The sequence below is a fragment of the Carassius auratus genome, chromosome 13 (genome assembly GCF_003368295.1).
Source record: "Carassius auratus strain Wakin chromosome 13, ASM336829v1, whole genome shotgun sequence".
NCBI lineage: Eukaryota > Metazoa > Chordata > Actinopteri > Cypriniformes > Cyprinidae > Carassius > Carassius auratus.
In genome coordinates, this window is record NC_039255.1 from 3,475,971 (window position 1) to 3,492,135 (window position 16,165).

Sequence of the window (16,165 nt, forward strand, 5' to 3'; positions counted from 1 at the left end):
GAGACATTTCTGTGCATGGACTAACACTTCAGGAATGAGTGCCTGCGATTTATCATCAGTTTCAGATGAGCTTGTGGGTTTTGGAGGGAGATCTGAGAGATATCTCCACGCTCAGTCTTTGTTTGGTTCATGTCCGGTTCATTCCAGCTTTTAGTTCAGTAATCAAATGCAGCTTCACCTGTTCTGTTTCTGGACATAATAATTATTCTTTCATGCTAATTTGTAGTTTTCCACAGGCTAAGTGATTTATCTCAAGGTGGAACTGGATTGGTGTGTTGTAAATGTTGTAAAAGTCTAAATCTGTTTGTTCTGACACTTGAATAAGTTAATCACATTTGCAAACACATGCAGCACATGAACACAGTTATTTCGGGCTCCATGAGTTGTATTCTTCGTCACAGTTATTCATTTTAATTCCTTGAATTTTGTTGGTCTTCTGTATCTTATAATTGGTTCCATGTGGGATGTTGTTGTCTTGAACGATGTCTGTCCAGGAAAATATTGCGAGATGAGTTTATGTCGTTGTATTATATTTCAATATAATTGTGTTTGGTTGTCCAATTTTTTTGGAGGGTGATAGGTTCATGTTCAGACGGGTCCTATTAGTATTAATGACATATATGAAGGATTTTATACTGGAAAATCTTCAGGTTTCACTCATTTATCACTTTCATGAAATACAATGGATTTTGAAAATCAGGTTACATGATAATTTTGGGTCATAGTTATGTTTTAGCGTGGATAGCAACTTTGGTCATTAACAATTGTGTAATTAGTATTGCATGTGGAAAAACTCATTGTCATGACACTGATAATTGTTGAAGGAATAATTGACCCCAAAAATTAAAAATGCTGGAAATCTACTCACCCTCAGCCCATCCAATATGTAGATGAGTTTGTTTCTTCATCAGATTTGGAGAAATGTAGCATTGCATCACTTGCTCATCAATGGGTGCTCTGCAGTGAATGGGTGCCGTCAGAATGAGAGTCCAAACAGCAGATAAAAACATCACAATAATCCACACCACTCCAGTCTATCATTTAGCCTAATGTCTTGTAAAGAGAAAAGCTGCGTGTTTGTAAGAAGGGAAATTTTCATTTTTGGGTGAACTATTCCTTTAAGGAGTAGTTAATGTTTATTCTATGGATTAATGTGTCTGTAGAGCAAATGATGCTGGTTAGATTGAATGCTTAAGTTGAATAGTTTTCAAATGTATGAGCCATAATAAAAGTGATCTTTGGATTGAAGTTCACATATTGCTGAAGTTCATGTTTTATCATGACTCTAAAAACATGTCATGCCTGTGTCTGCCCTCAAAAGGGAATGAGCGTAGATTAATAGCAGGAATTGTGAGTTTAGGGTCGAGGGTCTTGATCTCGAAAAAAAAGTGCTGGTTTGTGCACGGTATGCATGTATTTAATAACTCTTGGAATTGGTGGAAGCCATGTGAGCACGAATGCTCTCAGCCAATCACGATCGCCGTCTGCTGAGATGACATCATCCCTTCTGTCTTCCCTGAAGAACAGAAAGAGGTTGAGTTCAGCCGCCCCGCTTATCTTTAAGATAAACTGAAGATTGTCTCATATTGGCACATAACTGAAGTACTTAAGCCATTAAATACAAATTACATTCTTGAAAGCATTTGATATCAGCCTCCCTGTTTCTACCCACACATTTAGAGTGTAAGTTTGTCAGAGAAAGGTGTTTTACAGCCTGATGCTGATGAAAAACCTTTTTACATTCCACAAAGATGTCTTCTGATCTGATCTTCCTTAAAACAAGATAAATTTACTTAAGAAGCTTGATTGCATAAGATCTTAAGAAATGGTTATATATATAATTAATTGTCTATTGATAATTTTAAGCCTAAAATAAAAAAAAAATAAAAAAAATAAAAAAACACAACTTCCCAATTAGGTTTATGCTTTTATTCAGCAAGGTTACATTAAATTGATCAAGTGACACTAAATACATTTATAATGTTAGCCAATAAAAGATATATATTTTAAATAAATGCTGTTCTTTTGAAACTCTTGATTCATCAAAGAATCCTGAAAATAAAATGTATCAGTTTCCACAAAAATGTGAAGCAGCACAATTGTGTTTGACATCATGTGACACTGAAGACCGGTGTAATGATGCTAAAAATTCAGCTTTGCATCACAGGAATCAATTATGCTTTTAATTCAGAATCCTAATGCTTTTAATTCAAAAGAAGATTAAGATTAACCACTTATAATCACATGCTCTTATCATTCAATCAGCACTATTTCACCACTGTCTCCATGTTCAAACGCGTGAGGTCAGACTCAGTGATCCTCAGACCAGAGATTATTGCTCTGGTGAGTTCGGGAATGGACGGCATCCAACCCTTCATAAATTAGACACTGTATTTCCCACACTCGTGGCTAAAGAGGTTTTTTAATCATACTTTTCTTCAAGTGTGCTGAATGTCAGCATGTGATCACTTTCAGTAACACAAAACATACAAACACAGTCCACTTATACTCTCTTATACTCACCAATGATGCATTATTTGGTGAAGAAAATAGTAAAAAAATTGTGAAATATTATTAAAAGTCAAAATAACTGTTTTCTATCGTGATGTATGTTAAAATGTAATTTATTCCAGCGATGCGATGCTGAATTTCCAGCAGCCATTACACCAGTTTTCATTGTAACATGATTTTTATTTGCTGTTCAGAAAACATTTATTATTATTATCAATGTTGGAAACGCTTGTGCTGCTTCATATTTCTTCGGAAACTGTAAAATATTGTTTATTTTCAGGATTATTTGCTAAATTGAAAAACAGCATTTATTTGAAATATAAATCTTTTATAAACATTATAAAAGTTCACTTCTGAGCAGTTGAATGCATCCTTGCTGAATAAAAGTGTTTTTTCTTTCAAAAAATACTCACTGACCCTCAACTTTTGAATGAGAGTTGATATGACAATCATCAAGGACCATGGTTTGTATCAAATGGTTGTAAATAAAATATGAAAACACTACTAATTACTAGTAGCTCCTCGAAATAATTACACATTATGCACGTTATTTATTAAATAGGTGCTTGACTTGACATGCAGACATGCAGCAGCCAGTTATTTATTATTCATATACTAGTTTTTACTAGTGTTGAATGTTTATGTATATAAATACACAGTAATATGAACACTGTGGCCTAAAGTGTGACCATTGGTTCTGACCGTTTAGTTTTATTGCAGTCATAAAAAGTGCTATTATGACTTGCGAATGCGCCTGTGGGAAGCCGTTCTGTAGTGCTGAGTCTTTCTGTGAAAGGCTTTACTGTGCCACATAGAAACAATGTAAGGAAACAGACGCCGCTTCAGCTCAGCCGTGCGGCTCGTACACTGAAGCCCTGTGGCGGCTGACTGACCTGCTTGGCTCGAGTCTGTCAGTGTGTGTTCGCGGTATGTAAGGAGCAGTTGTTTGGGGTCCCTTCACCCAATGAAAGGACCTGAGGCGTGCTTTCTTCTGCTCTATAAATACAGTTTATAATTGAGCAAAGCATGGAGTCTGGGGGGCTGGGAACGGAGGAAGCAGAAGGCGAAAGGAGGCATTAATAATAATGATAAAAGCTATTAAAAGCGCAGGCTGAGACATCTACTACTTCCTTGTGGAGGAGGTGCTTTTCCTGTCGTGTCTCCTCTGTGTGGTTTTACTGGATCCATCTTCTACTTCCTTTCTAGGAGTCCAAGTTTTTGTCATTGTCTTAAAATTATAGTAAACAAAATGTTTTATAAGAAAAATAAATATAAAACTACAGTGAAAGAAGTAAAAATGTAAAAAAGCAATACGATTCCACATTAAATGGGACATTAATGCAACAACAACAACAACAACAAAAAGTTTTCGGGGATTCGGCCAATTGAACTGAATTACTTGAAATGCACTTTCGTGTAAGATTAGTTGGACTGTTCAAAATAACTTAGTTATCGCTACTTGACTGTTTATTTAGTCTGGAGATCATTTTTAATACACTGATTATGGTGAATGAAGTTGGTGCACACTTAATCGTGTTTTACTGAAGAACAAGAGCTCATTCATGTTCACATGTGGCTCAGTGACTGTTCCTGAGGTCTGGCTGTCTGTCTCCTGATCTTTACTGCTCCACAGGATGGGGATCACCGGTCAACAGTTCATGTGATATACGTACTGCTTCAATCCCAGCTGGGACCTGAGGAGAACACCAGCTCCTTGCACAAGACTGAGCTTTATATTCTTCATTTTACGACCCCAGCGTAGTACTGTAACAAAAGCCTCTCTCTGGATGTCAGCTGGCTCACGAGAGGCTCTCAGCTGATGAACGTGCAGCTTTCACAGGACTCAGGCCGCTAAATGTTAAATCTAGGGTTTATCACACAAGCTTTGGTTCTCAGATGCTTTGATTTCGACACCTACATCTCCAGCACAAAGCAGGGGTTTTGTGTGTGTGTGTGTGTGTGTGTGTATTAGTGACAGCATCTCCTTTTTAGTATTTTTGTAATATTATACTTTTGTAATATTATAATTATTTTAAATTGTTTTTTTTATAATAATTTTTTTTATATGAAGTAATTTAGTCTATTTCATGTGTTGATTTATTCATTTTAGTTTGTCATTTTTGTTAAACATTATTGTTTACTCAACGTCATGTCATTCCAAACCATTTATTTATTTATTTATTTTGTTTCTTTTTTGCATGTTATTGTCAACAAAGTGAAATATTAAATATATTTTAATATATTAAAAACTGAAATAAAAATTTTGAAATAAAATAAAAGCTAAAAATAATAATAAATAAGAAAATTAAAATTGACCAGCACAACTAATTAAAGTAAAAAAAAAAGGAAAATATAAAACAAAAGATAATACAAAATATTAATACTATTCATATATATTAATTAATTTGGTAACACTTTAGAATAAGGTTCCATTAGTTAATGTTAGTTAATGTATTAATTAACATGTACAAACAATGAATAATACATTTATTACTGTATTTATTCATCTTCGTTAATGTTAGTTAATGAAAATACAGTTATTCATTGTTAGTTCATGGTAATTCACAGTGCATTAACTAATGTTAACAAGCACGACTTTTGATTTAAATAATGCATTAGTAAATGTTGAAATTAACATGAACTAAGACTAATAAAGGCTGTAGAAGGATTGTTCTTGCTTAGTTCATGTTAACGAAAGTAGTTAACTAATATTAACTAATGGAACCTTATTCTAAAGTGTTACCATTAATTTATTTATTTAGTGCCATTTTAAGCTAAGAAAGCAATTTATTTTGTAAATTCATAAATGTTTTTTAAATAAAAGCTTTGCAAATGTACATAAAGTCGTACAGGTTTCTAATAAGAAAGTGAGTGATGACAGAATTTTCATTATTTGGGTGAACTGTGCATTTGATTATACTACTGTCTTCATTCTGTCATGTGTAATGAACACACATGCCCCATTTAATGGTGTAAATAAGTCTTAAACCTGTCCATTCAGCCGCCGCACCTCAGTTTCCTGCAGTAACTCTATCAGCATGTGAAGGTGCAGGACAGGATGTGCCCTATCTAGTGCATCACGATGTGTTGAAACATCAGCCTGAATCAGCATCGCTGAGGAAGGGGATGGGTGGGTGGACAAACAGAAACCATGTGATAAAACTCAAGGGAAGAAAGAAAGTGAAGGGGTTTGCTTTTCTATCCTGGTGGTGCAGATGAAAGTGCTTTTCCAGTGACCTTCCCTCTTTAGTGTCCTCTAATGAGGATGTCCAGATTTGAACCTGTTCGGTCTTTCGTTTGACTGTTTCCAAGCAGTGTGCCAAAGGAAACACTCCTCGGCCCGTGGCTCATATTGACAAAATAAGGGAAGATGAAGTGTGTCGGGGCAGAGCCGTGCCAGCTTTTTCCAAATGTTCATCTAATAGCTTTTGGTGGCTCTTTAATGGCGCGCTGTTCACTTTCGTGCTTTGAGCAGCTTTGCAAAGAGCCTCGGTTATAAAGCTTTTCAACACAAATGTGATTGTAGCCCGTGCAAAGCCAGTTATACTGCGACCGATTGAGCTACTTGTCATACGGGCTATTCTTCTAAACTTACATCAGTCTGTGTGCTTTTGTCTTGACACATTAGTGGATGTTTTGTGATGTTGGTCTATTTAAAGGAAAAGTGTTGTTTTTGTGCCAGTTTCAACATTATAAAGGAAAAATAACCAGATCTGTGCATTACCTGCAAAACTATCATTAATTAAACTAAAACCATAAAAACACTTTTTTTGTCTCTATTTTTTTATTTATTTTTTAACATTTCTCGTTCTTCGGTTAATTTGGTTTGTTTTAGTTTAAGTACATATGTTAAAAAAGGACAAAACACATAAAAAACTAATCAAATTATGACAAAAATTTTTTATATAAAATATAATATTAACAAAAACTATAATTGTATATCAGTGACTGTGAAATTAACTGACACATTGCCACCTTTTATTGTTTATATGTCACGTTTTCCCATTTTTGTGCTTTTTAACAGAAAGAAGTGAAGGATGTGTTTGCCGCCATCGTGTTCGAAGCAGCCTACAGTTTAGGAAAACACATTGTGGACGAACACCAGGACCGCGAGCTTCCCTCGCTCACTCCTATTCTACGCTGGAAAAAAGGAGAGAAGATCGCTGCAAAGAATGAGGTTTGAATACTTACGTTTTCACTGGACCTAAAAAATGAAGGTTAAAAAGAATAGAACTGAAGATGACCAAGATCAATCTAAGACACTTAGATTAGATTGCACAGTGTCCTAATGCAATACGTTTGTTATGTTTTATTATAAATGTATTGTATTAGATCAGAGTGTAATGCAATGTACTTTATTGAACCTTGGTGTATATGCATAAATACAGTATATGTGATGAGTGCATGTTTTGTTTGGTGATCAGTATATAACAGATTCACATGTGCTTCCTGTATGTCTTCTGTATGTCACTTCATCATCTCCGCCTTGATTACAATCCTCATCCATCAAAACTTTACCAGCCAGACACTGGTTTGCTTTATCCATTCAATGATGTAATCAGTGTAATCAATCTGGTTTTCTTCACATTAGAACTGTTTTAGATTGATCGATTGAATGCATTTGCTTAATGGTTCACTTGACTTAAAAAATTCCCAAATTTTAGCAACTTTCGATCACAAACAGAGAAGCAGAATAACATTAATGCGTTAGAATAGAAACGTCTGCCTACCACGGTTGCTCAATTATTATCAGTTATCATCTAACTTCGTCTAAATTACCTTTTACGTCTAGAGTGCATATTAGTACTTTAAATGTGCATGTATTAGCACATGTTAGTACCTAAATGGCACATATTACTACCTTTTTAAAAGTGTCAGATTTTGTAAAAAAAAAAAAATTCGGAATGTTTATTTAATTTTATTGCGTTTTTTTGCCTGTTTTTAGATTTTAATATCTTTACAATGATCTTATATGGTACATTATTTTCTTTTACCCTTGTACTCATTTGCCGTTGACATCACCCTGCATCTCTAAATGCCAAAAGTGACCAAATTCTCCAGTTATAAATGTGGTTTTAGTTAGCGCTCAATGATGGCTATTGACTCGTGTGAGTGGAATGTGGAAGATTGATGAATTTATTTGCCAACACGCCACTTCATAACCCACCCTCTTGTTAGGTCACATGCTTTCCCCTCTCAGCTTTAGGAAACGAGCATCTTCCAGCGCATCAGGAATCCATTACAGGGGAATCTGAGGCTATTAGTAACCGTACAGTTCGTCTGTAGCGCTAAAGCAAAGGTGTCAGTGTCAGAATCTGTCCAATGCAAACACAAAGCACTTTCTTGTGCGCTACGTTTGAAACCGCTACTCAAATACTAGCGCTTTAAAGGCCGTTGTGGAAAAAGTCCCATCCAGTGTGTGGTGAAGTCTTGCTCAACAGCACCCTCTAGTATTAGTATCCCGTCTCGGGTTATTCTGACAATGATGTAAACATCCTTTGCTCTGTTTGACTCTTCACAGACGTGGTTTGAGAAGAACTGTCTGTCAGAGGACTGCGCCGCTGACCTGAGGCTTCATGGGAAACTGCTGCTTTCTGGGTAAAGCCTCTGGTCCTCTCCTGGTTTCGGTCGATCTGCGTCATTAGGGTTGAGTCTCTGTGGGTGTGGACACACACTTGGCTCTCACCCGTCCATGACGTCATTCATTAACCGGGCTTAAGGAGGTCCAGCAATCTGGTTCTGAATTAATCTGGTTTCATCAAGAGTGTTTCCTTAAATGCTGAACCTTCACTGTTTAAAAGAGCGGATGGTGATTTCACTGATTTCACTAATTGAAAACACATTTTACTGTAACGGCTACAAAACCAGCATTCATGTTCTGTGACAGTGTATTTTGTATCAGACAAATACTATAAATCTAATTTTAGGATACATTCAAATAATTTACTTTCAATATCATTTTTTTGTTAACAATAGTCTTTAGTAAAAATAGAAATACAGAACGATAGATAGATAGATAGATAGATAGATAGATAGATAGATAGATAGATAGATAGATAAAAACTTATTTTATCAATACAAAATTTACAGTATTTGAAAACATTGAAAATTATTAATTGTACTAAAATATGCTTTATTTACTTTATGCAAAGTGTAATTTTTTATTTATTTTCATGTTTGAATTATCAAATTTTAAAGATGTTTCAAGAAATACTACAGTTAATATATATGGTAAATACTTAAAGATTAAAATAATGTAATCATTAATTTCACGATATAGTGATGAGAATTTGCTAATAAAATTGTCATAGTCACAATGCAAAAATATTAATTTTCATAAAAAAGGCATAATTTTTTTTAATGCAATATTTCATTTATTTTGCTTACGGGGTGAAATACGACACAGAAATATTTAGATTGAAATTCGTTTCATATTTAGAAATTTAGCAGATGCTTCAATCCAAATATAAGGAATTATTCTTAACAGCTTGCTTTCATCATGTTGTCCTTGTCTCACTTTTTTCTCGTTTCGCAGGCGTTACATCAGTTCTCATCTGGCTCTCGGTGGAGTGAGAAACGTGTCTTTAAATTTAACCATCTCTAACGCTGGAGACGACGCCTACGACACCAACATCTACTTCAACTTCTCCAGAGAGGTTCACTACATCAACTTCTTACAAAGAGTAAGTCAGTGATGCTGTGTGTTTGTCATTCGTTTCTCTGCACCAGACTTCTGTGACGCTTTGGTATCTTGCAATCCAGTAGCTAGTTTAGCAACCCCTCAAATGTGTTCATTGTTAAACACAAATTTGTTTAAAACCTACTGAAAACTACATAAAAGTCTGCCAGTTCGACTGAAGTCTTTAAACATTCTTGATGTAATATGCACGATGTAAGCCCAAGGGTGTGCCATGAACTCAGTGCCAAATGGTGACCAGTAGATTAAATTATATTTACTGGAAAATGTGACAAGTCTGAATCCTCTTTTTAAGGGTATGTGGTCATCGTATCCATTATTTAAAGGGACAGCTTGGAAAAAGGCATGTAGAATATAAAGATATGAGGAAGTTGTGGAAACAGGAGTTTTTTTGCAGCTGGTCAGCGTATCGTTATCTCTTTCTTCTCAAACTCCCTCATGTTCTGCTTCTCCTGCTGAAAAGTATTCTGTAGTTATCAGCAGCATGAGGAAGAACATTTCCTCCTTTAGTTTGATGATTAATGGAGAAACTCTTTAAGATTGCTGAACAGACCACTTTAAAATGAACTCTGCCTTTTTAAAAGGGAAACGAATCAGTGGAATTGCACATTTTAATACATTTTCTTTCATTTTTATGGGATAATTTATATATTTGACCACGTGTTTCTACTTTTTATATTTTCTATATTTACTGTTTTTTTTAAATGACAAAAAACACAGAGAACGCAAAATGCACTGTCAATAACAATATTAATAATAATATTCTGGCATTATTTACTTGCCCTCATGTTGTTCCAAACCAGTATGATGTTATTTCTTTACTAAACATGTTTTAGTTTTTTTTATTTATTTAAATTAAATAATTACATTAACAATTTAATTGTTTTAAATGTTTTTTAACTTTAGGGGATGCTATTTATTTTTGGTCACATATTTCTAAAATAAAATTTTTATATTTACTGTTTTAACAATTTGTTTTGTTTTTTGTTTATTTAAACTGACTGATTTTTAGGGGGAAAAAACTGAAAAAATGAGAGAATGTACCATGAATAACTGACAAAAATACTTTATTAAAGGAATGTCAATTCAAACCAATGTGAATTTTTGTTATTAAAATAAATATTTAAATGTGTTTAAATTATAAAATTTATAGGGATAATTTATTTACTTTCATTTACTAACCTTTAAGCATGATTTTCACTCTTGACAAAATAATTTTTGAGGAAAGATTTATGTATTTTTATTTATTATAAATAAAATTGCATAATTATATTTATTTATTTAAATACATTTTAAAAAAGAGAAAAAAAATCATGCTGTCCTTTTCCAAAAACCAAAGCATATTACATAAACATACTATTAAATTTTTTTCCCCACAGAAGATAGAAAGTCATACGACCTTTGAATTAATTTTTTTTTTTCTAGTTTACTTTTGATCTGTCCTTAATTGAGTATTTAATATTTGGACCATTTGTTTTTGCATTCTGAAATCCTTCTGAAAGAATTCAATCACCTTCAACATAAACATACCTTGGTCTGTTTTACATGCGCTCAGATTTCACTTTATATATCCATGTGTTTTGATACAGATGGAGCTAGCGTCTTAAATTTCATTGGATAATTTTTGCGCCACTAGCTCTATCTTCTGCGAGTAATTCCTCATGACGGTTGAATGGGACGCATGCGGACGACCAGGTGGAAGTGTATTGTGAGAAGACGCAGGGGCTACTCTTTGTTTGCTGTTGTAGTACTGTACACACAGCAGGACGCCTCTAATTACCCCAACGCCACGAGAAGTCGTCTGTGTTGATGTGACCCGTCCTCACACGTCTCCCTCAGAGCGCTTCAGCTCTCCGTCATGCCGAGTGTGAACTCGTGCTCGCCTCTTGTTTTATATTAAGTCCTGTTGACTCTGTGTTTGTCTTGCAACTCAAACCATCTGCAGCAGTGAACTGGTTTCAGAAGCTCTATCGCACTGTTTAGGTGGCCTCTCTGGCAAAGAAATACACTCAGTTTAATTTGATAAACGGCATATTGTCCTTCTATTAGATTGCGGCAGGTGAAGCGAAGACCTTCAAATTGGTGAGCAAGCAATTCAATTAATTTTAATGTTACTGAAGCAGTAAAAGACAAGACTGAGAGAGAGAGAAACAAGCTGGCTGGAGATAAAATACAAGAGTTTATTTTACAGTTGCACAGCCAATGCATACATCATTTGAGATTTGTTAATGTTTCAATGTAATAACACACAGAGCACTGACTTAATGAAAACACCTCGTTGCTTCCAGAACAAGATGGAATACAATTACCAAAACTGAAGTGACAAAACAATGGGCAGATTTAGAGATTGAATGCCTTTCTTTGAAAGAAGGATAGTACAAGCACATTTTCTACACAAAATACATTTACATTAAGTCATTTTGCAGACGCTTTTATCCAAAATGACTTGCAATTGGAGTATACATACAGGTGAATCTCAATTAATTACAATGTCATGGAAAAGTTCATTTATTTCAGTAATTCAACTCAAATTATGAAACTCGTGTATTAAATAAATTCAGTGCACACACACTGAAGTAGTTTAAGTCTTTGCTTCTTTTAATCGTGATGATTTTGGCTAACATGTAGCTTTCCACCATTACGAGGTGATAAGATAAAGAGAGGTGTAACATGGGCTCTTTTGGGCTCATTGAAGACCAGTCATGCCACTGCATTCTGAATCATTTCTGAAGGTTCAGCATGCTCCGTTTGAAAGAGTCAATGCAAAACTGCAAGATCGAGCAGTCTTTTCAGTGTGGTCTTTGAAGGTCAGCTGGTCATCAAAGGTTTCACTAAGACTTCTGACTGAAGTTGATGGGGTAATTGTAGAAGAACCTAACTGGATGGAGAAATCATACTGTAGAGTTGGAGTGGCAGTGAAGACAAGAAGTTCAGTATGTGCCAGGTTGAGCTGTAGTTAATATTCCTTCATCCATGCCAAGATGTCTGCCAGGCAGCTACATACAGCTACCATTGAATCATCTGGTTGAAATGAAAGATAGAGCAGTGTGTCATCAGCATAGCAATGTTAGAAGAAACAATGTGCCTGCATGATGGGACCCAGTGATGTTGTGCATATGGAGAACAGGAGGGGTCCAAGAACCGATCCCTGTGGAACCCCAGTGACAAGTTGATGTGCTTTGGATACCTCCCCTCCCCAAGCCACACTGAAAGACCTCTACCAGTGAGATAAGATTCAAACCAATGAAGTGGAAACCCTTTGATGCCCAGTGATGAGAGGGAAGACAGGAGGATCTGATGATTAGATTAGCAGATAGATCCGGCAGAATAAGAACTGATGACTGACTTGGAATCAGCTTTTGCAATCCCCAGGGCTTCTGTGACTGACGGTAGCGCAGTGTCAGTTAAACGGCCACTCCTGAAACCTGACTGGTTAGCATCCAGTTTGTTGTTCTGTGAGAGAAACAATGATTATCTGGTTGAAAAAAATGTTTCACTATAATTGGAATGAAAACCTACAATAGATATCTGTACGTGAAGTGTTTAATGTAGGTTTTTTGAGCAGTGGGGTTACCCGAGCCTTCTTGAATGCAGTGGGGAAGATACCTATGAGGAGAGATGTGTGAGTGCTGGTAAAAGTGTAGGAGAGATTGCTTAGAGTCTAGAGGGCATGTTGTAGGATGGCTGGAGAGAAGAAGGTTTGATACTTCTTCTTCAGTGAGGGGACTGAAGGAGAAGATGGGAGTTTTAGCAGTGGGAGTCGTTGATTTGAGGTCCTGTGTTTGTTGGGCTGAGAATTGACTACTGATTGTTCTGGTTTTGTCTGTGAAGAATGTGGCAAAATCATCTGCTGTTAAAAAAAAAAAAAAAAAAAAAAAAATTGTGGTTCAATAATGCTGATAAAGGAGGGCGGTATTAAACATTAGTGGAAAATGTTCACATTTAAAAGTTTGAGCTCCAGTAGTATAAACAGTTTCCACAAAAATATGAAGCAGTTTTCAACACAATATTAAATTATTCTTGAGCACCAAATCAGCATATTAGAATGATTTCTGAAGGATTGTGTGACACTGGAGACTTAAGAGTAATGATGCTGGAAATTCAGCTTTGCATTACAGGAATAAATGACATTTTAATATATATTGATATAGAAAACAGTTATTTTAATATTTCAAAATATTACTCTTTTTACGTAAAAAAAAAGTGCTGAGCAAGAGGGAGACGACTGTATAAATAAATAATGTTGAATGCTTTTTGCCACATATCGTACGTGAGGGATCTTACACCACTTTTAAGGGCCATATTATGTAAATAATATGTCTTTATTGTAATTTTTCGATTAATTTAATGCAATATGCAGAATAAAAACATTAATTTAACTTACAGCAGTGCACATCTGATTGCATCAGACACATTTAAATATGTGTGCCTAAGATCATGTTTTGGGGAAATTGGGTAGCTGAACTAAAGCCAGAAAGCGTAAAAATGCATGATCTGGTGTGGATATAGACCTCAGACAGCAAATTGTCAACCACAGAGTGCTCTTAAACTCGGAAATGATTAATGGGCCCAATTTAGTCTGTAGTGCTGCCAGACGAGGTTCTCTGCTGCATGTTAGCAGTGCTCAAATCTGAGAAAACCCGGGTGTAAACGTTTCGAACGAGTGCAGAACTTGAGGCAAAAACCTCAAACTCTTCCCCTGAGAGCCGCCAAGTGCATGAACTGCACCCCCTCAGCTGCTTCTTGCTATTTATTGATGGTTTTTTTTTTTCTCTTGCAGCACTTCTTATTATTATTAAGAATAGCTTGAATATAAACTCAAGAATTGTAAACACGTGCAGGACCTCACATGGAACGCAAGATCCCAAAGTTAAGCGCTTATCCTCTGCCAGGGGCGGATCTAGAAAAGAAAGCCTTGCCACCCCTGCTGCCACCCCAGAAACGAATTAAAGGTTATGGCCAATTTGAAAATTTCCGAGCGCGAATCTTTCGTGATTCGTGATCCCGCTCCGAACTCCCGAACTGACTTAAATGATTCGTGAACCCGCTCCAAACTCTCGAACTGATTCAGATCATTGACGAAACCGCTCCGAACCCCCAAACTGACTCAAATGGTTCGCGATCCCGCTACGAACTCCCGAACTGATTCAAATGATTCGCGATCCCCATAACTGACTCAAATGATTCGTGATCCCGCTACGAACTCCCGAACTGATTCAAATGATTCACGATCCCCATAACTGACTCAAATGATTCGTGATCCCGCTACGAACTCCCGAACTGATTCAAATGATTCGCGATCCCCATAACTGACTCAAATGATTCGTGATCCCGCTACGAACTCCCGAACTGATTCAAATGATTCGCGATCCCCATAACTGATTCAAATGATTCGCGAACCCGCTTTGAACACCCAAACTGACTGAAATGATTCGCGATCCCCATAACTGACTCAAATGATTCACGATCCCGCTACGAACTCCCGAAATGATTCAAATGATTCGCGATCCCCATAACTGACTCAAATGATTTGTGATCCCGCTACGAACTCCCGAACTGATTCAAATGATTCGCGATCCCCATAACTGACTCAAATGATTCGCGAACCCGCTTTGAACTCCCAAACTGACTCAAATGATTCACGATCCCCATAACTGACTCAAATGATTTGCGATCCCGCTACGAACTCCCGAACTGCAATCCTGCTTATGGGAACCCTTAAGGTGTTGTTATACACGTCTCTGGGAACACACACACACACACACACACACACACACACACACACACACACACACACTGAAGCACGCGTGGTGTTTTCAGCTCTTCACTATATTGATGCATGATGTAGGCTACACATGTGCACGTCAGTGCGCTATGTGAGGATTTCACCATTTCATTTGATAAATCTATTTGTGCCTATAATGTTTATTTATTTATTATTATTGTCAGCTAATAAAACCTATGCTTCAGTACCATATTCATATAACATCTAAGGCTAAATGTAGCTCTTGACTGGTTGAGTTAGATGATGATTAACACTAAACAGTAGAAAATCAGTTGAGTCTCCCCAGCTGTAAATGTCATTGGCTGTTAAAATCTTGTGTTTCTTATAATAAATTGACATATTGATAACACTGAATCTTTTATAATGCTCTTAATTACATGTTGATGCATACTGTATGCATGAGTGTGTGGTGCTTATGGGGTATGGTCACTCATTCCTTATATGAACTGTTTCAAATGCAAGACATTGATTGCATGAGATTAAGTTTGTAAATGATAGCCTGTGCCCTTTTGTAGTGTGCACATATATTTATCATAAATCTGTGATAACTGTGACTAAATTCAGTATATATATGTCTGCCATATGTTGCCACCCCTCAAAAATTCCTGCCCCCTTCTCGCCACCCCATCAATATTTTTCTAGATCCGCCCCTGTCCTCTGCATTGTTCCAGCAACGTGAGGCCGTCTGGTTTATCAGTGGCCCTGACTGATTCCTGAAGGCGCACCGCTGTATCTTACGTTCACAGCTCTGTAAAGGGACAGTTTGGTGAACTCTCACCCGAGAAATGCTCACTCCTCACAGGGTTGAATCTCAACTGTTTACACAAACCAGCCGGTGCTGCTCTACTGTGTTTAAATAAAGCCCTCAACTCTCACTGGCGACTTTCCCAGTTAATGTGCTCCTAGTGTACAACGCATGCGAGAATACAGTTATTTATGTGTTAGTCAAGTCACATTTATTTATATACTGTAGCACTTTATGCAATGCAGTTTGGTTCAAAGCAGCTCTGCGGGCGTCATAGTATTAGTACAACAGTGTCATAGTATTTCTTCGTTTAGTTCAGTGTCGTTTCAAATGATATCACTGAATATTAATTGCTGTTTAAAATACTATTAAACCACCAAAAGGTAGTGCATATTTCAGGTTTATTTATTTATTTATTTATTGTTAA

General features: G+C 36.3%; 1 protein-coding gene across 1 annotated transcript in view; it reads left to right on the forward strand.

Annotated features, from left to right (window-relative positions):
• LOC113112364 (integrin alpha-9-like) overlaps positions 1-16,165 on the forward strand; it is an 80,312-nt gene that overhangs the window by 44,210 nt on the left and 19,937 nt on the right. Inside the window, 3 exon segments of the mRNA XM_026277841.1 lie at positions 6,536-6,688; positions 8,033-8,109; positions 9,047-9,194. Coding sequence (XP_026133626.1) covers positions 6,536-6,688; positions 8,033-8,109; positions 9,047-9,194 — 378 coding nt within the window.